Raw genomic sequence first — 26,368 nt, 5'->3', positions numbered from 1 at the left:
CCCGTTTCGCCGATGTAGGTCGCGTCACAATCCCCGCACTGCACTTTGTATACGACCCCCCTCTGACCGTCTGCAGAGGTGCGGTCCTTCGGTGTCGGGAACACATTCGCTAAGGTATAATGTGGTTTAAAAACAGTTTGTACGCCCAGCGGGCGCAAAGCTCTCCGAACAGCATCTGACACGCCCTGGACATAGGGAATAGATACAATAGACGTTGCCCGCACTCGTGACTCACTCCCCCTTCCCCTCTGCATTCGCCTCTGCGTATCGTTAATAAACGTCCTCGGATAATGGTGCCGCTCTAACGCACCAACCACATTTTCTACCTCTTGCAACCGTAGCTGCTTGTTAGAGCACACTGCATCACAACGTGATAAAAAGGTTCTTACAACGGACCGTTTGTGTTCGGTCGGGTGATGCGAGTCAAAGGACAAAAAATTTCCGGTGTCACACTGCTTACGGTACACCGTCGATTCCACACTGCCATTACTGGCCCGGCGTACCAACACATCCAAAAAAGGCAACACATTATCTGTCTCTGTTTCGTACGTGAACTGAATGGCGTGGTGTACGCTGTTCAGCGTCACGTGGAAAGCATCTAGGTTGATTCTTTTCAAAATTACAAAAGTGTCATCTACGTACCTACAGTAAATTTTCACCGGAAAGGGTACTGAGTTTAGCACCCGTGTTTCGACGTGCTCCATCATTAAGTTTGCTACGGTAACAGAAATGGGACTTCCCATAGGGCACCCTTCGATTTGATGGTAAATCGTGTTGGCGAAACTGAAGTACGTTTGATTCAGGCAAAACCGCAACAAAATTATAATATCCTCCACAAGTAAGGACGTACGACTCTCCAAATTACAATCTTCTTTCAAACGCGCCTCTACATAATCGATAGCCAGGCCAATGGGTACATTTGTAAACAATGAGATAACATCAAAAGACACCATCACATCGTCATCATCAAGCTGCTGCGTACGGACTTCGGTTACAAAATCGCGAGAGTTTCTAACCGACCTAGAGTTGTCCACAGTTAACGGCTTCAGCACTTCAACCAAGAACTTCGACAGGTTGTAAGTTGGTGAACCTACAAAAGACACGATAGGACGGAGAGGGCAGCCCTCTTTATGCACCTTAGGTAGCCCGTAGATGGTTGGAGTGGCTCCGTCCGAAGAAAACAGTCGGCGGTACAACGTTTGATCCAAACGTCCTTTGTTACGCAGTACCCGTAAATGTTCAACGAGCTGGCGCTCTGACTTTGCTGTCGGGTCACGGTTCAGCTTCATAAAGTGCGAGGGATCGTTCAAGATGCTGTACATTTTCTCCCCATAATCCTTTCGATCTACCAACACAGTAGCCTTTCCCTTATCTGCCGAAAGGATAACGATAGATTTATCTGATTTGAGATCATTTAGCGCCGTGCGTTCCCCAGCGGTGAGGTTCGTCCGAGTGCTTTTTGCATTAGCCAGGACACTTACAATTCGGCTACGAGCCAAGTTTACCCCAGTTGTATCCTGGATATGCCGCAACTTCTCCTCAACCTCCACGATGATATCACGTTTGGGCACTTTCCGTGGGGCAATTGCGAAATTCAGGCCCTTCGACAATAAGCTCATGTGGTTGTCCGATAGACGTTTCGAGGAAAAGTTATGCACTGCTTCTAAACTATCCTGTTCTGGCCGATGGCGAGGTAACAACCGGGACAACTTCTGGCGATGGATTTCGGTGCACTTGCCTCTTTCCAAATCTTCAGCTTGTTTGCGCGCCCTGATGATGTCGTGGAAATCATTGGGACGAAGCCTAGAGCGGAGACAGGTTTCCGCCGCGTACACACGACGTCTTACTTGCTGTATTTCTTGCTTGTTATCCTGTATTCTGGCTTTCAGGCAGTTGCGGCTGGAGTTCCGTGCGAGCGTGCGGCCGTAGGGGGTGTCGACGAGGGTCTTGCAGTGGAGACTTCTGTGCACCACGTTGTTGTTCAGGCACTCGTAGTTGAAGGGCAGGTGACATTCCAGCCGCACGATCTTCGTAGACTGGTTGATGTACTCCCTCACAGTGCCAAGGAGAATACTTCCGTAGAGAACTCGGACAAATGCAAAAATGTTCCAAAAGCCGGGTGAATTCATGAGTGCAAAGGTTTACTCCGACTTAACATAACAAATTAATAACAAAAGGCGAAACGGGCAGAAAGAGGGCAACGAGATTGAAAGAACACCAAAGGGACGTTGCCAAGGCCACCCATGCCACGCGGTCCAAGACGGAACTTGTCGAAGACTGCTGGACGACAGGACACAGTTTCGACCTGGACAATGCGACGACGCTGGCCCGAGAACAAAGGTGGGGGCAAAGAAAATTCGTCGAGTCCTGGTTCATTCGCCGTGACTCATCGGTGTGCAACACCAACCGTGGCCCCCTGCCGGACGTTTACGGGGACGTGTGTGATAAGTAGACTGGTCGACCTCACCTCATTTGTGGCAGTGTATACTGAAGATGCCACCTGCATAGGTGGCGAAACGTCTGTACCTTTTGTTATTAATTTGTTTTGTTAAGTCGGAGTAAACCTTTGCAATCATGAATTCACCCGGCTTTTGGAACACTTTTGCGTAATTGACTGGTCTGTCTTCGTATGTAGCTTCGATTTGGCTTACTTGGGTTTCTGCCATCATTCCTGATTTTGGAAGCAACGTAGCTGACGTTTATTATGCGTAAATAAGTTGCAACTGATGCTGCAAGATACCGGCTTGCGTTCACTAGAGCATATTGAAGTAATATCTCCGGAAGCCATGGTTCTAGGTCTCTGGTTGTTGTCGGCTGTAAATCAAGAAAAAATAAAGACTATTTTTGGTGACCAAAATCCATATGTTTGAGCGATCTTTAAGCCACCGGAGCCCTCCGCTCACTCTATTGGCTTCTTCAATGTGTAGAAAAACACAATCAGATAGTGTCTTCGTCTCTTTGTTCGGTTTTATTTTTTGTTGTTGTTTTTTGAGCAGCGAGGAAGAGGATAATGCAGTGATCAAAGTAACATAAACAATTTGGCTTCAATTAAAAACGAGCGTGTTGGTTAATAGATACAAAAGTTGAAAGCATAAAACAGAGAGGACGATGAAGGGAAGATGTCCTGTTCCCGTCATCGTCCTCTGTTTTATAATTTGGCTTTCAAACTTTTCGAGAGAAAAATCTTATATACGTAATTTAGCCGTTTAATTTACCGCTACAAAACATGTGCATTGAACTTCTCCCCAGGAAAAATTCGTCAAATCAAATTTTGTCTGTATGTTTGAATTATTTATTTATTTATTATTTCGGCATTTACTTGATAGAATTATTGCAGGTGGGTAGACTGAAAAATAAAATATGTACAACAAATTGAAACAAAAATAAAAAATGAAAAGAATTTGTGGTACACTTGAACAAATACGGCATATGAAGGAGCTAATTTAAATTCGATGCAAGTGACGACAATGATGGTTGCACAACAACGCTCTCGGCGAGGTCATTTCACTATGTTAATTTTAGGTGGAAAAAGAATACTTAAAGCAGTTAATACGCGATTGAAAAGGACTTATTTTTAGAGCATGCATTTGTCGAGTAGCTTATCTCGATGAGAAAGTGATTAATTCGGGCAGGTCTACCCTATAATACCCATATTCTGACTAGTACAAGACGCTCTGGTCGATAATGAAGATATTTCTAGACAAAGAGAGTGAATTAGCTCCGGTTCAATTTCGGTTATAAAGGCTCGTCCAATATTATTATAAATGAAAATATAGTTGGTTACAAGTTAAGAAGGTAGTAGAAGCTGCTCCTCATAAGCGTGATGCGCCCGCTTCAGACGCCTCCGCAGTCGAGAGTATAGTTCGCTGAAAACCAACGAGGTAGGGGGGCTTAGAGTGATAAACCGGAAGATCGGAAGTGGCACCCCCCCCCCCCCCCCGGTTGCCGCCATATTTTACGCAAATGTGACCACTCGTCACGTGACCTCCCAAGAACCGTGACGTCACAGTTAAGATGGCAGCGCCCAGAGCTGGCGGATGCGAGTGTTCGGTGCGCAGCATCCGTAATGTGCAGATGCTTTCCGACGATTTCGGGCTTTTTCGTGCTCGCTGATGCAGGTATAATGTGAAAATATGAAGGAATGAAACTTTATACCCTTTTTGCGCAAGATCGTCCTGGATAATCTGGATATTTACACCTGTGAGACAGCATCAGCCGTATCACCATACCGGTGCTCGGATTCGGGATCTCTTCGAGGATCGATAGAGCTTTGAGTGCTTTTAGCATGACATTTTCGCATTCTCTTAGCTTTGTTTGAAGTTTGAAATGTCTGAGAATCGACGCGAAATGTATGCGTCGGATGTAGGGACTAGGGAATTTGTTTCAGCCCTAAGTAACTGCACAATCACAGCAACTTTTAGCGAGGAAGCTCCTGCGATCTTTAACCCGTTGTGCTAATCAACGATTCTACATTCGATCGCTTTCCTTCCTTTTTTGGTGAGTGCGAAGTGCACACTTATTTTCAGTCACCAGGATAACGTTTTATTGAGTGTGGGGATGAATAAATCGTTGCAGGCACCTGCTTCAAATCTATTCGACTTGCAATAAGAACAACTTTTTTGGTCATGTTGAATTAACCTGAGACTGGGGTAGAAAAGAAACATCCAAACGTAGAAGGGACAGAAAATAGACAGGACTACGTCTGAGCCTGAGACGTCGTCCTGTCTATTTTCTGTCCCTTCTACGTTTTGGTGTTTCTTATCTACCCCAGTCTCAGGTTAATTCAACATGGTTAATATTCACCAGCTCGACTGCACCCTTGCGATTTTTTTATATATTACTGTTTTGGTGTATGCATAGATTAACTGCACCTTTTTTTCTTTTGTAGGATTTATTGCAGCAATACTTTTTTTTATCAAGAGTGCATTGTATTAGTCGGTCAATTATTTACTTGTTCTAAAGTTGACATTTGGGCTGTTGCATCGGGCACTTCTTCTGTAAAGCGCTGTTTACTGTCCTCTCCTTCTTCTCTCTACCTTGTGCGCTAAATACCTTAATATATTTACTTGTTCTAAGTACCTGGATAAGATGATTCATATTTGTGTTCATCCCTTGCCTGAAGAGCAGTCTTGCTGAAAAATGTTGACCATTCCTTTCGTTCTCTTCAATAGACTTTTTTGAAAAGTGTGGGTTGCCTATACTTCGTATCATTGTAACCTGGAAAAGGGCAACCGCCACAGGCCCCTCGAGCCAATCAGAGAGACAGAGCGAAGGTGTGTGACAAATCTATGCAGACGAGCACTCTGAATGACATGTTGTCACGTGCCTCTCTCTAACGTGCAAATTGGCTCACCGAGACTGTAGCCTTTGCCGTTTGCCGAATTGTGATGAAACGAATTACAGTAGCTACTACTCTAATTAGCCCAGGCTTTCATACTTTGGTCATTTGTTTGACAAGAATGTTATGTCCGCCATCACTGTGAACTCGGCTCAGCGCCTATTGGACTCGAATGCTGCATTAGCATTCGACGTGAACTGGGGACCATTTGTGTGCTTACGCCGGAAAAAAAAATGGTAACAGTTGTGTTGCTTGATGGGGTTCTGCAAAGGGTCTATGTGTCATACGTATAGGAAGTGTCCTGCTATATAACAATGCATCAACACATACTATTAAAGTATATGCTTAGAGGTGTGTTTGTTTTTGCAATTAACAACTTACAGCAGTGTGCTTTAATGTTATTATCATGTGTGTAGTTTTAAGTATCCTCTCTACAATGCCTACGGAGGCCTCTGGAGGTCATAAATTAATAAATAATATTTTCACATAACTGGAGTTGGTTTTCGGATGTGCCACATGTTCAGCAGAAGTGTAATGAGTGCAGCCTAATGCAACAAGTCTGCCAGTCTGGTATGTCCCATTAATTAATATTGAAGGGTCAGAGATGCGAGTGTCCTCAAAAGGACCTGCTTGTGCGGTGAACACAATTCTTGGTGTATAATCTCTCAAGGCGTAAAGGCAAGCGGAAATGTGTTTATCTGGTTAGTGTATCAAATATATTTATTTCCACTGGATTACATAATCATTTATTCCAAGTTGATGGTTCCAGAACGAGTTTTTTTTTTTTTTGCGACAGTCTCCTGTCAGGCGTTCAGTCGTAATACCTGTGGACCTCGTTGTGGGATGACGTTTGTGGCACGTCGGTGTTCAGTTTGGTCGAGTAGCAACTTTGACCGACTGATGCCATCTTGTGATCATACGTCATGTGCGGCCTCTGACATCTGATGCACTGAAGCTGCAGGGCTGGCTTCTAATCCGCAAAATTTTCCTGGTAGTTTTCTGCATCAATGTAGCAAGCTCGGGCATGTATTGGTTATGTGGCTGTGCCTTTGCTATACCGTTGACTTGATAGCTGGCAACAATGTTTGTTTGCTATCCGAGCCATTTCACTTCCATTTTGTAATAGAGATTCATTCTGCATCCCACGACCACTGCCACTTGTGTAAGTCTTGTGTGGCATAGTGAAGTCTCGTGATGCTTGCAGTCCACTTTTGAGAGCAACCAACCATTCCATATCTTTAAGTCACTGAGTGGCACCCTCCCTCAAAGTTGGAAATTGGGTGCTTCGTGGCGTGGACACAAATAAATAGTGTCAGCAAAATATTAGGTATTGTCTTTGACGAGAGCCGACACCAGATCAACTCTCCTTGCATTGCCGCTCACCTGCTTTGTTGAGCTTACCTCCCGTCCAGATGAAGTAGATCACGAGCTTCGGGGTAATTACGGCACCAGGGACAAAGACCGCTGAAGGTAATCCTCAATCTTCCGCAAACGCTCGTCGAGATGTGCACGAGGGTCGTTCGGCACGAGCCCTTGCATGCCAATTCATTGGTACGGGTACCTCCAGTAGACATGGTCGGCCTCATGCAGTGGTAGCACAGTGGTTTTCGGTCGGCCATTCGCAGTACCTCCGTTATCCTCGGTGTACTTTGTTCAGCGCGGACCAACACTGGTTCTTCCTGATGTCAGGAATGCTTCGGCGTTGGGGTGCCTAGTTGAATTCGCATTGAATAGTAACAGGTAGCCGGTGGTGGTCGTTGTGACTTTGTGGCATAAGTCGCCCTCGGTTCGTCAGATGCCGCTTTGCTCGAAGAAGTCTCCAGTTGAAATGCCTGTCGAACTTCTTCTGAAACAATCTTGGCGATCAAAATAAAAGCCGGGCAACTGATGGCAGGAACTAGCTTCCTTATCTCCTCCTGGACACCGTTGTGGATGATATCACGGATGCCTGGGGGGCTGGCGTCGAAGTTGCAGCTGGATGACTGGAGTGTCGAGAAGGTGGGAAGTTGTTGATTGTGACAGGCTCGGGCCTGCAATGTACATTCAATGTTGGAGGCCTCATGGATATGAACTCTTCGACTGTTGTCGTGGGGTTGCGGACAAGGCGGCCGAAAGTGTTGTCCCTCAGATGAAGGACATGCGATTCTTAGCTTCTTGTCTTCTGTAGCATCAGGGTTCGCGTGGGTGCTTGATCAGAAGCAAAACATCCTACACGAAGGTGGTGACGCTCTCGTTGAGGCCGTGTCCTCAACAGAATCAGGAATTCGGCTCTCTCTCGTCGATGTTGGCTGATGAACGAGCACTTCGGCTCGATCTTGCAAACTTCCCACGACGTTAAGGAGGATTCGTGGTTCTCAGACCAGTGCGTCGCAGTTTCTTCCATGAGAAGTATAGGTTCTGCAGGAGCTGGTTGCCCATCTACCCACTGTGGCGGGCAACACGGTCATATTGTTCAATCCAGCCCTCAACGTCTTATGCACCTTGCGTGAAAGGGCGTCAGAGTGCGAGGTGTGACGGGCATGCAAACGATGGTGGGAGCAGACGTGGTTTGCTGCTACAGGTTTGTCATTGTTGGCTTAGTCAGGTTCGGTTTTCATGGCAAAAGACCTAATTCCGGTGGTAGCAGCGACCTAATTCCGCTGGTAGCAGCGACTGGCTTTGATTTGAAGATCTTCGTGGTGTATTTCCGAGTTCCGTCCTTGTGGTACTTGCTCGTCTTGCGGTTTTTCTGCCGGGCTCGGGATAGGACTTGGGACTCGGGATAATGTGCCACCCGTGTCTTGTTACCGGGCAACTCGGCTGAGGAGCCGCCAGCGTCCACACAGAGTGAAGGGCTATGGGTAAAGTACGCAGCACCTCCACCAGAACACACAATGACAGCTGATCATGGCCTGCAACTTTTCATAATAGTAAATATTCATAGAAAATAGGACTGGAGGAAGCATCCGTGACAGTATAACAAAACAGACAGAAAAGAGTCTATCCGGACCACTAAAGAAGCTGCTTTGCTTTAGTGGCATTCTGTCCGAATAAATCCTCTCCTTCGGGGTCTGGCGACTGCCGTGGACGAGCTGAACTGAAATCGATGTGGGACCACTTTTCTGGTAATGAGGCGCTGCAGACTGCCGTCGCAAAACGGCGTGAACGGGTGGACTGGGTAGGTAACACGAGCGATGAAATGTCTCTACAGATTGCAATTCGCGTAACGAGTGTCGATGAAACTTTGGTGTCGACGAAACGTGCGACAGACCAGCAGAATCAATAACAACCGCAACACCTGTGCTCCGTTAAAGTGCACGTCTGCGCCAGAACAATTTAGTAGGCAGCACCGCATCACCTAAAGCACGGCACAGGAACTACCAGCTTGAAGGCAGCTCTTCGGCGCGCCGCACACCTGTGCTCCGTGAAAGTGCACGTCTCCGCCGAAACAATTTGGGAAGCAGCACAGTATCATTTCGCACGGCACGAGAACTACAAGCGGCAAGGCGGCTCTCCAATGCACCGCACAACCAAAGTGAGCCTTCTGTCATTTGAACGAAGTGGCACCACGATTGCACACTGCCAAGCACGACTCACGCAATTTCCGTCGCTAAACTGTGTATCCAAATATATTGCACACGCTTTACTGCAGATCTCGAAGGTTCCAATGGTCAACGAGAGCACAGAAACGTCGCCTTAAAATTTATCCAAGCGGTGTCCGAATCAATCCGAGGTCCGAGCAACGTAGGGCCGATTGTCTCCTTCGTGGCAATATCCCCTTCGGTCACTAGCAAAATGCACACCGTTCCTCCGTACTTTCACGTTATACTTACGTCAGACGCCACGCTGAACTCTGAAGTCGCTTTCGACCGGCCTCATACAACCCCATATGACGGCTTCCGCGTCTAAAATCAAATCGCCGAGACGAGCGACAACGAACGAAGCATCCAACAAGCTCCGGCCAATACTTCGGCCCAGCTGGGGCCAGCCGCTGCATGGGCGCTGCCATCCTTCCTGTGACGTCACATATTTGGTTTGGTCATGTGACGAGTGGTCAAATATGCGTACAATGGCAGCCGCCTTAGGGAGGTCATTTTCGAGTGCAGACCGGAACCCCGGTTTATTGCTCTAAGCCCCTCTACCTCGTTGGTGAAAACGCGCCTTCAGTTTCAATGGATAGATATTGACTACAGACAAACCTTGCAGAGAGCGGCAGCTTGCACCACCTAGCCGAGGTAAATTATTTATTTTAGGCTTCTACATTACACGCTCCGGAAGGTTGAAGTAAAAATAAGGCCTCAGTGCAACGAAAATTGTAACTTTTATAAGTAATGCATATATGGTTGTTGGATTTAGGTTTAGCTTGATAAGCTTCCTACACGAATTAGGTACATTTCGTGCATTTGCTGCGTTTGTTAAAAAAAAAAACAACAACAACTGCGTTTCGGGTTTTGAAAGCCCCTGCGATTCGCGATCTGACAAATACGAAGTCGTGTTTTCTTTTCCGATATGAATCCCAACGCGGAGACAGCGGAATGCAATTCCTCCGAATCTTCTTCGTCAAGAGAGTCTGGTGCAGCCTCGCCGTCTACGCCAAGGCGCCTCTACAGGAAGCATAAGAGCGGCGACGTCCTCAACCGAGTTGCACGGCCGCTGATAATGAACGCGTACGTTCTGGTGCGACACGAACCACCCGCCAAGCCCAGCCAGCCCGACCTCACTGTGGAGGAGTCCTGCATCAAAGTCAGCAAACTGCTTGGTTTTGGTGTACGCACCATCCTCGAGATTAGGAAGCAGGCGAAAGAAACCGAGGGACAAGTTGTGACACCTTCTCGGAAGCGCTCAGCAAGTGAAGGCAAGAGGCGGCGCAAAGTCTGGTAAAGCGACTTCACGTTGTGCGCGCTGAGATCGTGCGTCCACCGTTCCTTTCAACGGAACGAGGTCCCCACGGTCAAGAAGATAACGGCCGAATTCTGCACGAGCACCGAACATCCCTCGTTGAAGGCTTGTACTGTGCGTCGCCTTTTTCACGACATCGGATTCGAGCATGACAAGAGGGAACGAAACTCGCGGCTGATTGAACGAGAGGACATCGTCGCCTGGCAGCAGAAGTACCTGCATGAGATCGGACGTCACCAACAAGATGGTCGGAAAATCTTCTACTTGGACGAGACGTAGGGGACGGCAGGGCACACTGTCTCAAGGGTGTGAGTAGACACGACCGTGGCCTCGTCCCACGACGCCTTCATGCGTGGTCTCTCGACTGGCCTCAAGCAGCCATCGGAGAAGGGCAGCGTCTTATTGTCTCCCACATCGGCAGCGATGAAGGCTTCGTCGACGGCTGCCTGGACGTGTTCCATGGACAAAAGACCGGCGATTACCACGAGGAAATGGATGGCGCCCGCTTCGAGAACTGGTTCGACGGTGTCCTCGACAAACTGCCGACAGAAAGCGTTATTGTCATGGACCACGGTTCTTACCATTCACGGCGGTTGGAAGCAGTGCCGACGACGAGTTCCCGCAAGGACGACATCCGACAGTGGCTGACGTCTAAAACAATTTCATGCGACCCCAAGATGCTGAAGAAGAAGCTGCTCGACATTGTGGCCTTGGTGAAGCCACAGCACCTTAAGTATTGTGTGGACACTGCTGCCGAGACGGCTGGCTGTACTGTGGTCAGGCTCCCACCGTATCACTGCGAGTTCAACGCCATTGAACTGATTAGGGCGCAGATCAAGAACGGCGTTGCTTCCCGAAACACGACGTTCAAGATTGTCGACGTGGGGACACTTCTCAAGGAAGAAGTTGACAAGGCTACCACTGACAACTGAATTAATGCTGTCAGGCACGTTATTGGCATTCAAGCAACCTTCCCACGAGACGGTGTCACAAGTGCCCACATCCAGCCCATCGTCATCCAGCTGGATGAAGAGGACACCCCATCCGAGAGTGACCTGTCTGGTGTCGAGCCCCTTGACGAAGCTTAACGCCACCATTATGGAGAAAGCGTGTAACATCTCGGAACACAAAACGGTCCTTTTAAGGACCACTCATATGCTTTAAAATCGGATTGTTGTTCTTGTCCCCCAATGACCTCCCGTGTCTCATGTTGTCCTGCTTCTCTGCTCGTTGCCGTATAGCATTTCGATATGCAGCCACCAGACAAACTTTTTTTTACTTGTGTTGCGATAATGTCTAACCTGGTGTATACATTACAATGTGCCATGAATCACCAGTATAGATTTCAACTTTGTGAAAACCAAAGTTTGCTGCCCATCTACGCCAAAGACATCAGATGCCATATTGGCCCTTCCCGCTGTCTAAGCATCTTTGCTACGGAACAAATAGGATTTTGATTGCAAATACGGTCTTTTTTTGTTTAAGAAAAATGACATAAACGATCATTGCCAGTGCTCTGCTTTAAAGCATAAATGGGACGCCTGTGATCATTCACACGACCGAGGCCCCTCTGAAAACATGAATAACGTGCGTCAGCACTGTGGGCAGCTAACTCTTACTGCCAGAGATCTGTTTCGAAGTATAAACTTGACGTCGGTGGCCATTCACACGACCGAGACCTGTCTGAAAATAGCAGTAACGTGCGTCAGCACTGCGGGAAGCTAACTTTAACTGCCAATTCTCTGTTTCGAAGCATGAACTGGACGTCGGTGGCCATTTACACGACCGAGGCCACTCTGATAATAACAATAACGTGCGTCAGCACTGTGGGCAGCAAACTCTAACTGCCAATGATCTGTTTCGAAGCATAAACTGGACGTCGGTCGCCATTCACGCAACCGAGGCCACTCTGAGAATAACAATAACTTGGGTCAACACTGTGGGCAGCTAACTCTAACTGCCAATCATCTGTTTCGAAGCATAAACTGGAAGTCGGTGGCCTTTCACATGACCGAGGGCACTCTGAGAATAACAAAAGCCGTGTTTACATGAATGCGACTTAGTCGCATCGAATCCAGTTGTCGCATTCGATGCGGTCATGAGCCCCACGTTAACCCCTTCTCTGGCAAGGGTATTTAAAAATGATGCCTGCGATAGTGTTTAAGTAACGCGGCTCGGAAACAGGCTTTTTGTGCGGTGCCACTCATTTCAACGGATGGCATTTCCCCGACAGTTCGTTTCATCAACGTTGCGTTGTTTTATCAACAGATTGTTTCAACGACACTCGCTTCTCGATATATCTTTCTATGTTTCGTCGACAACATTTTTGTTTGATTAGGGGAGCGCTGGTTTGTTGGTGAGCAAGGGAACGGGTACATGCACGGGGCAGGACCACCCTTACACGCTGCTGCGAAGCGGGATGTACGGGTGGGCTGCGTGGGTCCAAATTTTTGTAATGAACTGCTGGAGACTGTCGCCGCAAAGCGTCGTGAACTGAGTAGGCCGGATAGTTTAACCTGTGCCCCAGTGATAAACGCACAACAAAATGCTCCTACAGCGTGAAATTTGTGTGTCAATGAAACTTCAGAGCACAGTGTGGTAGTATCGATGAAGCAATCAGTGTCGATGAAACGAGTCGTAAAAAGTTGATGAAACATGTATCGATGAAACGACAAGGACCCTTCTTTCCGATGGTATCATGAAAGCTCTGACAATGAGAACTGCGAAGTTGCCTCCAAGAAGCTCAATATGTTTTTTTACACGAGTCTGTCTTTGTCAAGGTAGACCAGAAAGATGATGACAGTCTCTGTACAGCTCGTTCGCGGCTACGGCCTGGTATAATGCAGAGATAAACATACATCAGAAATGTAATTAGGCGGTTTGACCTGTTGCTTGATTCAAGCGCTGTTGATTTTATTGTTATAAAGACAAATCATTCTGCCACTTGCATTCAGACCAAGATCAGGACATCTGAGTATTCGGTATGTTTTCAATTTTTGATTTAAACAAATATGTCGCATATAAGAAAGCCACAATTCATGAAGTAGGAAGCTGCCCTTGCAATCAAGTTTTATTGACAGACTTCTTATATTTTACAAATTATTAAACCAATGCTGCTGTCAAATACTGTGGATTAATTTTCCGTCTAAAATAAATTGGAAACGTTGGTGCGTGTTTACCGGCAATACCTCAGGCCGCGAGGCGACGCGAGTGGGGGTACTCGCGTCACGTACCCGGGTTTAGAAGCATAAACATAGGACTGACAGGGCCTCTGAGAGCAAGCAGATAATTCGAAAGCATTTGGAAGAACCAAATCTTCTTCCCTCAAATTCTCTGATATTTTTTCCAAAAGAAGACATCAGCTTCTTAACGTCCAAAAACAACATCAATTAAACGTCTGCAACATACGCATCACAGGCTTTATCATTTGTATGCCACATGTATGTAACAGCTCATTATTGCGAACGAGGATGCACCCGCGGGTACTATCACAGACATAGATTACCGTGCAGCTGACTGCGACGCGGAAACTTGACAAGGACGCCACATTTCACAGATGAATACAAACTGCTTCGAAGGCGTCATTTCAGTAGACGGACTATTGATTAACACCAGCAAAGATACGGTCGAAATTGGGTGAAGACACTTACTGTGTTCGCGGTTCACTTATGCCCCTCCCGCACAGCCCCCTACACTTATAAAGAAGAGTTTGGTGACCGCTGCATTTTGGCGTCACTCCACGGATACCTCTGCGAAGAAAAGCCGATGCCCTCACGATGTTGAGACGCAGCCTGAGGCAGAGAAGCAGACGGCGTTCGACGTTTGTACGATGCTAGGTCTTAGTCCCGCATCGAACTTTTCGATGGCAATGCTATCGCTGGATTCTCACGCTGTCGTGCAGAACCTATTGCGAATAAAAGTGGACGCGGTTACGACTTAGCGACGTATGCTCGAATAAGTGAAAAACCGAATTAAAAAAAAAAAAATAATTGCTGCAAGATACTGGAGTCGTAGAAAATTTGCCCGGCAGCCAAGTTGAAAGTACTCATTTGCCAGAACAAGATTGGCTCGGGCAGGTCGTGATGTCACGTAAACAACAAGACGCGATTGGTGGCGGAGGAATACAAGATTTCCTTTGAGGGGCATTTGCCGCTACCTTCTTGACTTCTAACCGACTATAGTGGCCTTTTTTTGTACTCGATCAAGTTTATTAATGTTGTGGGGTCGCTCGCTAATAAACGACGCCCGACCGGCCTCTGCTTCGCTCATCTCCCAAAGAGTGACACAACACAACGAGAACACAGCGGAAGGGTTTACTGTACTTCCCGGTTGCCCGTCCTCGAGAGCCGGCAGTCCAGGCTCGCCGATCCTGGTTTTCGTCCGTCATTCAGAGCTCGCCGCCGAAGTTTGCGTCCAGGCCTCCGGATCGTCCTTCTCACGCAAGCGCTCCGTAGGCTAGCTGTTCCGGCCTATTATAGCCCGAATTTCGCTGCGGAACTACTTCGATTTCGTCGTGGCCTAGGCCGGTATGGCCATGGCTCATCGTTTATAGTCCTGGTCCAAACCGCGTTAAAGGACCGCTGCGGGGACCGCCATGGGCCTGACGGGCTCCAACGTTCCTGTCCGGCCTCAGCCTTGCGCAGCAAGCTCTGTCATGCGCCAGCTCGTGTCTCTTCCGCCGACCACTTGTCACGTGCCCTCTGCCCCGTCATCTTCCACCCTCGTCTCCCACAACGTTAATCCTATTAAAATGGTGATCTATATTTCCCACTTCATCAAATGTTTGTATGACCAAATGTTTGTGTGGGTTCCATTCTGCTACATACCTATGTGTGAGAATTGTGTGTACTCTCTTGCGCAGTATCACAATCTGAAACGTAATACAGTAGTCTCGTCACAAGGGGAATATTTTCTCATAGGTTTCACGCAGTCTGTAGGTATAAAACTAGATATGGTTATGTAGTCTTTAATACCAAATTATAAAAATCCTGCCACAGATATTAAGAATATATCAGGCGGATACTATATGGTAAGTGTTCTAGGCACAAAAGAAGGTATTCAAAACATATTTTAAAAAAAGCCTGGTGGAAAATGAGATAGATGTATGATTGTTTTTCAATTCGTAGAGTGTTTCTTTTTTTTTAATAATTACACTGAACTTTTTAACTACATCTTTTTTTCCTTTTCTTAGGTACAATAATCAGTGGATGGTTTTGGACTACAAGCTCTTTACTCCCGGAAAAGCCATCGCGAAGAATACCCTCTGGATACTCGAACAGATGCCGTAGGTTTCTGATATTGAGGTAAGCCCTAAAAATGATGAACGAATGTTTTTTTTTTTTTTTTGCAGTAATTTAACAAAGTCTGAGGATCTCAGCAATTATCTTCAAAAGCAACGGTACTGGGCAAGCTACAATGTCGCGTGAGTATGAAGCCGTTATGCACTGCGCCGTATATTCATTAACTCTAGAGTGCAGGAAATTTCAACATTTTCAATACACAAAATCCCCAAATCACTTCTCTACATGAATGACAGTAAAGATAAGTTTGATGCTGAGAATGACATCTTGGCAGAGGCAGAGATGGTTCCTTCCGTGGTGTCGACAATGAGACGGAAAACGGAGAAGAATTAAAAATATTCCAGTGGGGGCGATTTCGATCGTTCAATCAGTCGAATTTTAATTTCAAAACTGTGCACATCAAATTGTTTGTACACACTTTTGGATACGTTAAAACTGACGCGCGATGAAGTCCTCGAGTCCATACTAAATTCGTACTTTTTCGCACGTCTACAGCTTATGTAGGGAGCCACCTTCTTTCTCTCTGCCCGGCACAGGCCATTCAGTTGAACCGGGCCGATGCCACGTGTTTTGCTTTTACCCAATGAACAGCAGGCAAAAAAAAGGAGCCCTCAACGAATACTACAGAATTCCTCATAGGTTCGGTGCGAATATTGCTCGCGGCCAATGCAGTTTTAAGCGGAGACTGTCACATATCATATGATCCGAACCTCGAACAACCAAAGTGACGGCGCCGCAAGAAAAAAAAGCAATGACCTTTAATTTTAAAGTTCTATTATGCGTTAAATGTATTATAGGACTTTGAATTTTCAATGTTCAGCTAAATTTAGTGGGGAAACTACATTGGTGTATAGGTAACATGACGTCAGGTCACGTGAGGTTAATTTCACCACACTATTTAGCGGGGTAACTGAATTGGTGTACAGGCCACGTGCCATCAATGTTCCCGCCAAATTTAGCGGGGAAACTGAATTGCTGCAGTGGTCACGTGATATCCAGTTTCCCACCAAATTTGGCGAGAAAACTGAATTGGTTTATATGTCATGTGACGTATATTTGACTGCTATACTTGGCAGGCAAACTAAATTAGTCTGTAGGTCCCGTGATGTAGGGTCATGGGCCATCAAATTTCCCGCTAAATTTAGTGGGGAACCGAATTTGTGTATAGGTCACGTGACGTCAATTTTTCCGCTACATTTAGCGGGAGTTGCACAGACGGACGCCAATACCCCAATACCAACAAAATGTTGGTATTGGGGCTAGCGTTAAAAATAATTTCATGTTTTATAGAAACCTTACCCCAGCAGACGAACCACGTGAGCGCCTTTTATGCGGCCGTACTCCGCGTAATCCAATTTCGTTCCAATTTGGTTTATTTACTTCGTTCAATATTACATACCCCATTTACCTACTTACCTATACGAAATTGCAGTTTCTTCCCAGCCATCTTCAACATCAGTGGCCAACCAGATATGGTCAAGAAATATGGAAATTATTACAGCCATGATATGTCCGCCCGCGCACAAATATTTAGGAGGGAACAGAGCAAGGTTAAAGATCTTGTTACTATGACAAGCCTCATGAGGTAAGCTGCCTTCATGGAAAGTCTAAATTATATATTTGTTTTATCTTGGTATTTTAAGTACAGAAACATCGCAGTTCAGTGTGCGTAGCACGGAACATTGTCTCTCCGCCTGCTGGTGTCCTGCCCAGTACTGCATTATAATTTCTAGCCGCTTCCCTCCGACGTCAAATTCCTGAATCGCAGGTGTGTTAAAATGCGAATGAGATTTGGTTCTAGATATTCTGACGCGTATCTATAGTTTAATGTGATGTGGAGAATCATCTACCGTATACGATTCTCCACGTCAAAGACGTCTAAAGGCTTTAGACGTCGACAAAAACGCTGTGTAAGTGGCTCTTTCTTTTGTGTGCATGAAAGCTTTAGAATGCTTGTTTTGAGGGTACGCTGTTTCCTTGTCAGTAAATTATCGAGCCCCACTTTTTGGGGGGTTATATCTCACGCCATCAGCTTCCCCTTCTTACTCACATCCAGCTCAAAGAACAAATTCCATTAGCTTCGGTAACGTCGCTGCAAACTGGACAAAAAGAAAAACAACAACAATAGATCTGCGTCGAAAGTTGAGATTGGTCCGTCAGGAGTGACTTCTCTCTTTAGCATGCACTCAATCGCGATATCGCAACTATCCTAGTCAAATAATTGGTGTAAACGACAGATATGTTTGCATATTTTCACTTTGGATGCGTCGCTAACGTTTTTTTCATTTACAAGGTACAATAATTACACCCACGATCCGGCATCAAGATGCAACTGCACACAGAAATACAACCCCGTCAGTGCTATTTCTGCTCGGTTCGACTTGTTGAACCCAAGTTTGAGCACCGGCTTGCCAGGGGTCAAACAAAAGGCCGTCGGAGGAACCGATATGAAGGTGGGTAATATCACCTAACACTTATTCAGCGAATATTAGCTACTGAGAGATTTAGAGAGGTCATGTAACCGTAATGTGTATTCGCGTTTTTGTATACCAGTTTGTTTATTCGCACTAGCTATGCCATTTTTCAACCCAAAATGCCATCAGTTGATACATTTGTGCCTCCTCTAGTTTACGATTACTAAGCTGTTACAATTTCTTTAATACTCTTCCGATGCCATTGATATCTCTTGCACTGTGGTTCCGGAGGCCCTATACCAGGATATATGGAGGTGGTCATATGTGTGCGATTTTGTAGATTCAAAGTCTTCTCACGGATTCTGCGTATACTGTGAAAAAAATGGTCTACGTGCAGACCAGCTGGTGAGAATTTATCATGATGTTTAAACCTTGAGACTTGAAAAAAACTTTAAGATATTTTAAAAAAGACTGAAAAAATGTGAAAGGTGACAGACAAATGTAACGCACTCAGGTAGCATAATGTATATCATTATAACGCTTTTGTTCCCTTTTCCCAAGGTCATCCACAACGTAAAACACACAGAGGAACACTTCGTTTTCAAGTCGACTTAAAATCTAAGCCACTTTGTTCCGAACACAAAAAGGTGGAACCCATACGGTAGTTCCAGCAGGGAAGCTCGACGGAAACAGTTCAAACAAAACAAGTCATTTCAGACACGCATACACAAAGGAATAAAAGTACTATATCATTTGAAATTCCCGAACTCCCCGCATACAAAGGGTGCAAAAAGGAAAACTTAGTTTCATGGTGATCCAAAATCTAAGCCAGTTCTTTCAGCAGATGACACTAAGGATTGGCGCAGGAGGGAGCCCGACCGAAAAAATTCAACAAAGCTAACCCCTTTGAAGCAAATATACACACAAAAAAGAAGAAATGACGCTGTAGATCGTGGGATCCTTTTTTTCACAGAGACGGTGCAAAAACATAGAAACTGCACTGTTTAGATTTACCACCGAAAAAAACAATCCAATGAAAACAAACAAAAATAAAACTGTCCTGCAATTTTAGTTACAATTTCACGAATATTTTTTACTGATTCCCGAGTTGCATTTGAAGCTTGACTGATGCGATTTCCTCACATGTTTATCCTAACTGCTTCTTTCACTGCGGATTTTATGTCATTACTCTACATGCTAAACACCTCCCTTCTTGGAGGGTCAACGGTATTATTGTCACATTCGCGAATATGTGTAGCTAATTGCATATTCCAAACTTGGTTAATTACGTTACATTTGTGCTCTGTGAATCTGTTATTAATACATCTTGGCGTTAGGCCTACATATTTAAACCCACTAGCCACCGGTATTACATACGCCACCCCCCCCCCCCCCCCCCCCTTCCGCAAGATACCGACTTTTCGCAGTGCTGTTTTACATACAGACCGGTCTGAAAGGCTGCCAATTTACTCAACTTAAAATCCGAAGTGCAAACCCAGTCGACACCTTACCTTTTTGCACAAGCCTTTGAGTTGCGTGAGACGTTATGCAAATACAATATTATCGCTCTCCAGTTCCTTGGAGCCTGGTCTCTCTTCCCTTTCATGAATTGTGTGGACATTTGCACTTTTATGAACACATCTTGATAGCCCGCATCTTCCAGTCTCTTCAAGTGCCTCTGTAACGCTTAATTTATTTAATGGGTGCACGACATCTCTAGAGCATTTCTAGCAAAGACTTGACTCCTTGTGTGCTATTGTTTATATACTTCGACTTTAAATATTTTTTGCATGACGGCTCCGTTTCTAAAGAACTGTTGTTTCGATACTGTATTGTACTCCCAACATAATCCATCTCTAACTTGTAAGCTTACGTCTAAAAAGTGTAGCACTCCTTCCTGTGTTTTTTCTACTGTGAAGGGCAATTTTTGGGCGGCCTATCTCACCAAGTTTTTAGGAGATTTCGATACACTTTTTTATAATGAAGATCATCACGCTCGGCTCTAAAGCTGAACCACTACACCTATGTCAGCTTCCTATAAAGCTTTTAGGCCCAATAGAGACAATTTTAAAGGAGAGCTTCGGCGAAATGTAAATGGTGATTGATTTTTATAGAATTTTATCCGTGTACCAAATATTTATTTACCTTTGAGTAGATCTACGACACATTTCAACAAAATATTCATTTTAAAATTTCGATAAAATAAATTTGGAAGCTTAGGCGTATACAATCGAATCCCTTGCTGCTGCTCTACTGGAAACAACAAGCAGGGGAACTCGTTACGTTAAATGTATTTAAGAGCAGACGACGACGCCTACACCACGGCGTTGTGCGCTGTGGTGATAGTGAGCGTTGTGGTTTCGCGAATTGCCTCAGGTTTAGTTTGTTTGCGGCATTCCGTGGAGGGTGAGGGGAATTAGTGATGGACTGTGAGGTGCAATAACACCACAAAGCAACACAGCGGAGTTACATCTTATTGTTTTCCTTTCCGACCTAGAAGTCCTTGCGAAGGAAGTGGGCCTGGGCCGTCCGACGCGAACGCTGGCTCGGGGCGTTCGCCTCGTGCTAGAAAACAGTAAACACTTTGCTAGAAAATAAAACCTTTCATGCCATTCTACTTCACTGCGGCCTCTTGGTCCTCATGTCGGCGGATCGCGAATGCAGCCCCCACGGGAGGTGCCCTGGGAGGCGATGCCGGCTAATTGAATGCGAACGGCAAATGGTCTCACATTTTGTGCTAAAAATTCTGAAGCATTTGCAGGTCATTGCACTAAGGCGAGCGCGATGAATCGTTGTTATTTCACACAAACGACCACGATGGCCTTCTGACTGCATCTGACTCTGAGCAGGACGTGCTCAAGCTGAACATTTGCTGATGTTTTTATAACATCTGATGTCACAACAAGATGCCGGAATAGTAAAGTTGCTGGATATTTACGGATTCGGTTATATTGTATCTCTACGATTTATTTTTATGTAAAACATTTTAGGAAATTTACTTTCTTCGCTAGGTTCAATTTTGTTTGCTTTTTAAGAAAATATGTAGATGAAAACGTTCGAATTGACGCCGGAGCTCCGGTTTCAGGTAGCAATAAATTCTACCGGCGGGGTTTGATTCAGGGACCAAGTGATTACAAGATAGCCTATCGACTGAGGTTAGCTGAGCAGTTACGTGCGGACAGCTCACAGGGGGTTATATATTATGAACCACTTGTCAGGCGTTTAATTTTTTTCTAATTTATAAAATATAATTTGTAAATTTAAAAATCTACGCTAACTTGGTCATGAAGTCAAATGACGGGGACAGATTTTTTATTGCGAATTCTGGTGCGTGTGCGTGAAGAGGTGGGGCTGCTGAGTGCGGGACTAGCACTTCCACTCATTTTAACTGTATGTTAGCTCAGCTCATGTTGGAAGCTGTTTCTGAAGCAAATCCATGGTATTCACATAAACGTTTACGATTTTTTGAAATGGCGCACACTATATTTTCGAATTCTAGCTTCTCTATGCATACGAATTACGGTCATAAAATCACTTCGAACTTTCACAGGCCGTCGTCGTGCATTCATGGCTATGTAACTTGGCTGTGGGAAAGTGTATATAAACCTTTTGTTCGTACCTATCCAAAACGAACAAATCGGGAGGAATCCCAGTCAACTTCCTTCGACCTCGTGTGGGAGTGGGCGCCCTGGTCCTGATGGGTACGACTGAGGATGGTGTTCGCCCGATGACAGACCCCGGAAAGTTGAACACATTGCGACGCTTGTTGACTTTACAGTGGCCAGTGCGGCCACGTTTATTATGAAGAAAAAAAACGCAACAGTGAGTTAAAATCCCAAAGTTAAACCCCATACTTTTGACCCCAGTCTCCCAAAATCGATTCGAAGCCAATCCTCCGAGAATCCTCTTGGCAGTCCTGTTGTAAACTAGTAGGAGACTCCTTTCCTCTCAGGGACCAACCAATCCCTTCAAACTCTACCACTCGCACGTGGTACACTGTTACCCAGTGGTCGGCGAGCTGTCAGCCTGGCGCTCCAACCGCCAAAACCTAATTTTTTCTAGAATCGTTCCTTGCATTTTTCCCAGTCTGCTTGGCGCCAACAGCTAAATTATTACATCGGGTAAATACTAAAAGCGACAATTTGACACAAAGCGGCGAAACCCTCTATACACAGGCGCACTTGGTTAAAAACCACAAGCAGCTCCAAGCGCGGGTTCTCCCGGAACCCGAGATGTTTCTTAACTACCACAGGGGAAACTCTCCCACCTCGGCCGCAATGCCCCACAAATGCTCCCTCCAAAACGCCGACACCAACATACAAAGTTTAAAAAAAAAAAATAATGCCGACGCAACTATGAAACAATCATCTTTTTTAACAGAGAGCACCTTAATTAATAAGCAGGATTTCTACATACATAACAATCACCCATCTGCATTAAAATTAATACGCCAATATAGAGACACCAGCGTATTTTTATTGCCTACACTTTTGCTTTTCGGAATTTTCCATTTTATAAACAACAAAAAATATCTGGAAAGCCACCAAAGGCATGAACGCGACATTGACATATGTTTCAGTCAAATCTCGTTGTTACTAGTGCTCTTTGGCAGCGAGCTGTAGTAGTGCGAGTGAAACTCTTGAGTGTTCGAACTAAAGGAAAGTTCATAAAGGTCACTCACGGAGTTTGATTCATTTCGGTGAGAGGCCCTTAATCCCGGACATAATACATGACTATTAAAGAACCCACATCCTCCACGTTAAACGTAATGAAATCACTTGGACGTTCAGAAAACAAAAACTCAGTGCTTCTGTTTTCTTTTTTTTCAGCTTACCAATTACGCCATGTTTAAAAAGCTGGAATTTGTAGCCATAAACGGGCCAACATATACGACAGACGGTTCCGTGCCTCCTTTCCAATGGAGCACCAGTGGCTTCAAGCATCAACAACACGACGGCCATCCGGACAAGTGGACATTCGGGCCCACGCATCACCACTGGGACACCTGTCCAATCCATTGAGTAACAAAATGTTTCTTTTTATAGCGGTCGATTAACTGCTATATCTTAAATGATTTCCATTAGTCCGACGATATTGCTATTATTGGGACTATTAAGGTCCTTCACAATGGCGGGCAGACATTCAAGATATTGAAAATGTTGTTCATAAACTGAAAGAAAAAAATATTATCCCAAGCAAAACTACCCAGGTATGCTCTTTAAGAAACATTATTATTTAAGTCCAGAGGCACGGAGAAATCCAATCACCAACAGGGTTTAGATTGGGACAAATAATGATGTCGGGCTAATAAAAAAATGAAAGCTACATTCATCTGCAAATTCGTATAATACATGAAATGTAGTATATAGGGGCGATCATCTCATTTGATTGGAAGACATTAAACAGTCGTTCTGAGAGTGAAGAACCTATATTTTGATAAATTCTTGAGATACAATTTTTTTGTCACGTGACCAAAAAGAGATTGGGGGAAGGAATGCAAGCGAGGAGAGAGTGGAAGGGAGCTGCAGGATTCTTGGGGAGCGGTAAAGAGGATAAAAGTAGCAAAAGAGAGGAGGGCGTGAGGGAGAGGGGGAGGAGGAACAGATGGGGAGTGGAAGAGGAGCACCGTCGGAGGGCGAGAAGAAAAAATTGGGAGAGAGAGGAAGTGAACGTAGGAGAGTGGAATGGAAAGAGGGAAGTGTTGTGTCACGTGACGTAAATTTTTCTCTCAGTTTAGTGGGGAAGTTGAATTGTTGTGTCAGGTGACCAGGAAAAGGGAGAGTTAGGGAAAGGAGGAAGGGCGACCTAGGAGCAATAGGAGCATAGGAAGGGATGGCGAGATGGAAGGATGGGCTTAGAGTGGAAGGGAGAGAGGGTGGGAGAGCGGGGGAAGGGAGGCAGATCAGGAGGTTTTGGGCTCTGATTCGGACTGCACCTGCTAAAACGGGATTTAAAAAAAAGAAAACATTGGAACAACAGATAGTTTACGCCTGATTTATTGAGGCGTAGCCGACTTCGACCCACGGGTCAACGAAATACGCACCCTCTTAACACTGGCCATTAGTAAAGCATTTGACAACCTCCCAGCGGTGATGCGCTCGCTTCATAAACTAGGCATACAAGGAAGACTCCTTGCTTTCGTCAAAGCTTTCCTCAAAAATACGGCATCAAAGTCGGCAACACTAAATACCATGAGCGTGGCAGCAACATCCGCGTCCTACGGGGTTCAGTGCTGACGCCGGTTCTCTTTAACCTCGTAATAGAAACTGCAGACATAGCAGTTGTACACTTTACAGTATACGTTGATGACATCACTTTATAAACAAACATCGGGCCCACAAAGCTGTAACATATTCTCCTGAAAAAAAAGGACCTGGCGCAATCGAAGATTATCTAAGAGACGTCTGTCTCCAACCATCAACAGAAAATACGAAGTATATGCAGACAAGAAGAAACCACGTAACGAAAGCTCTCCAGCTCACATGCCATGAAAAGCAATCGAGAGAATTGAAGAACTTAGAATTCTCGGTGTATACTTTAATATTAATAACGGTCCGGTGTTGTGGCTAAAAGCAATCATAAAACATGGAAGCAAGGAGTACAACTAATTTGTAGAAGTGCCCACCGCATGGAAGGCGTGGTAGGGCACGTCGCAAAACTTCTCATGCGATCGGTGCTTACCTTAAGAGTGGTGCACGGCATTCGCTTCTATAGTTTCAACAAATGACCTTGGGCTGGGCTTCAAACACTACTTAAGGACGCATAACGTACCCAAATGCCCAAAATTAGAAACAACTTCGATAATTCGTGTCCTTCCCGGAATTCTATCACAACTTGGCCTCGCAGATTGACCTGCACCAAGCGCAGCTCGAACATGCAACCCAGGGGCGTGCCATCCTAAAGCTAATGAACCAACCTATCGACCAACTTCTTTTATCTTTCTGAAGAAACCCCTTCATGGAACCTCACCAACGTAACCCCGAAAACCCCCATCCCACGAAACATCCTCTACGTGACGGCGGGACATTCTGCTTTTAACTAAAATAGAGTAATTGGGCACGCGAGCTTGTGTAACTTAATCAAGCCGTGCGCGATACTCACGAATAACTAGATAAAACTTGCCGTTCTTCAGGCGAGCGCTATACACATTCACGTCTTGCCACGTTAAAAGTGAAAACTAACAAAAAATAGCAGTCACCGGCAAGACAAATTAAAGCGTTCGAAATAGATTCAAGCCCTACGGCGACAGAACCCTGACGGAACCCCTTGGCAACCAATCGTGAACTCTCCTGTTTGTAGTGCCCACTTCGTCGGAGGTTCAAAAATAGACTGAATTCAAAGAGGGGAGGTTTCTTACATACTGTTCCTTACCTTTTTACGGTGCAGGCCAGCCATCGCGATATCAACACCGCCCGGATATCACCCTGTTCGAGTATGTTTACACGACGCCAGGTACAGCGACGCCTCGTGCTCTCACGCGGTACAACAGAACAGCGAAATGACAGAACACAAAGCTGTCGTCTCGCAATAAGCTTGAATAACTTAGACGCTCAATGAGAGCGGAATCAGGTGTTTCTAGTGACCGGGCCTCAAAAACGGAAAGATCAACCTCCGCATAGGGTGGCTAGTTGGGTTGGGGTCGAAACTGGTCACCATTACTTTCCTTACATCGCACGCGTGCCCTGAAATTCGAAAAATGTTTTTAAGTCGCTTGCCCAACCATAAGCTTCTATACACTGACAAAACCTGGCAGATCGCCCCTTGAGGCGGCCGCCAAAATGGAAAAGGTGGAGAGGCAGACAACGGATGAGAAGAGAGCAACGTGACTGGCGCCCCGCTGCGGCGAGACGCCGAAACAGACTTCTACGGAGCGAACAAGTGTGTTTCGGGTCCTTGCCGCTGCAAAAGCTGTGCTTTGACGTACAGGTTCCCCGAGAAATGGCTCTTTGATGCTCTGTGTTACCTGATTCCCGCGCTCCAAATCTGCGACCGGGCACTCTTTGACTCCGTCGTCGAACTGCCAGGCTTTGTGAGTATAGAGGAGGCTATGGCTGGACGGGACACCGAAGTGATGATTGAGTGTCTCCGTGTCGACGGTGGGGACCGATGCGGCGTCGGCGGTCTATTCATCTTTGAAAGTTTAAAGACGAACGAGGTTGTCGTAAACAGTGACTTTTGTTGATCCACCAGGATCGTTCTTGGCCATTGCGAAGCAAATATGCACGCCAAGCGGCGACAAAAAGACACGTGCAGAATGACGAAGGACGGAACTACGCCACCAGAGGACACACATAGACAAACAGACCGGGAGGCACGCGCGCACTGGCGTGGATGACGGAGCGACGATTTCGGAGCCCTCAAAAGTGTTTCGAGAAATTCCCGCGAGGGCGCGTCACGATCATGGCAAAACTCTTAAAAAGGGTAATTGTTTTAAAAAA

General features: G+C 45.7%; 1 protein-coding gene across 2 annotated transcripts in view; it reads left to right on the top strand.

The window, feature by feature from the left end:
- LOC115308187 (putative phospholipase B-like 2) overlaps nt 1–26,368 on the top strand; it is a 51,885-nt gene extending 25,517 nt beyond the window's left edge. The window contains exons 9-14 of one of the 2 annotated variants that reach the window (XM_029984010.3): nt 15,408–15,500; nt 15,567–15,638; nt 16,949–17,101; nt 17,810–17,969; nt 22,760–22,951; nt 26,121–26,368. In XM_029984010.3, the coding sequence (XP_029839870.2) occupies nt 15,408–15,500; nt 15,567–15,638; nt 16,949–17,101; nt 17,810–17,969; nt 22,760–22,951 (670 nt within the window). In that variant the 3' untranslated portion in view covers nt 26,121–26,368. The remainder of the gene's footprint in view (nt 1–15,407; nt 15,501–15,566; nt 15,639–16,948; nt 17,102–17,809; nt 17,970–22,759; nt 22,952–26,120) is intronic. The other variant, XM_029984008.3, reaches the window with a different exon arrangement.

The sequence above is a fragment of the Ixodes scapularis genome, unplaced genomic scaffold, assembly GCF_016920785.2.
Source record: "Ixodes scapularis isolate PalLabHiFi unplaced genomic scaffold, ASM1692078v2 PGA_scaffold1__304_contigs__length_218370807, whole genome shotgun sequence".
In the NCBI taxonomy this organism is placed as follows: Eukaryota; Metazoa; Arthropoda; class Arachnida; order Ixodida; family Ixodidae; genus Ixodes; species Ixodes scapularis.
This window is presented reverse-complemented; position numbering and strand designations above follow the sequence as displayed.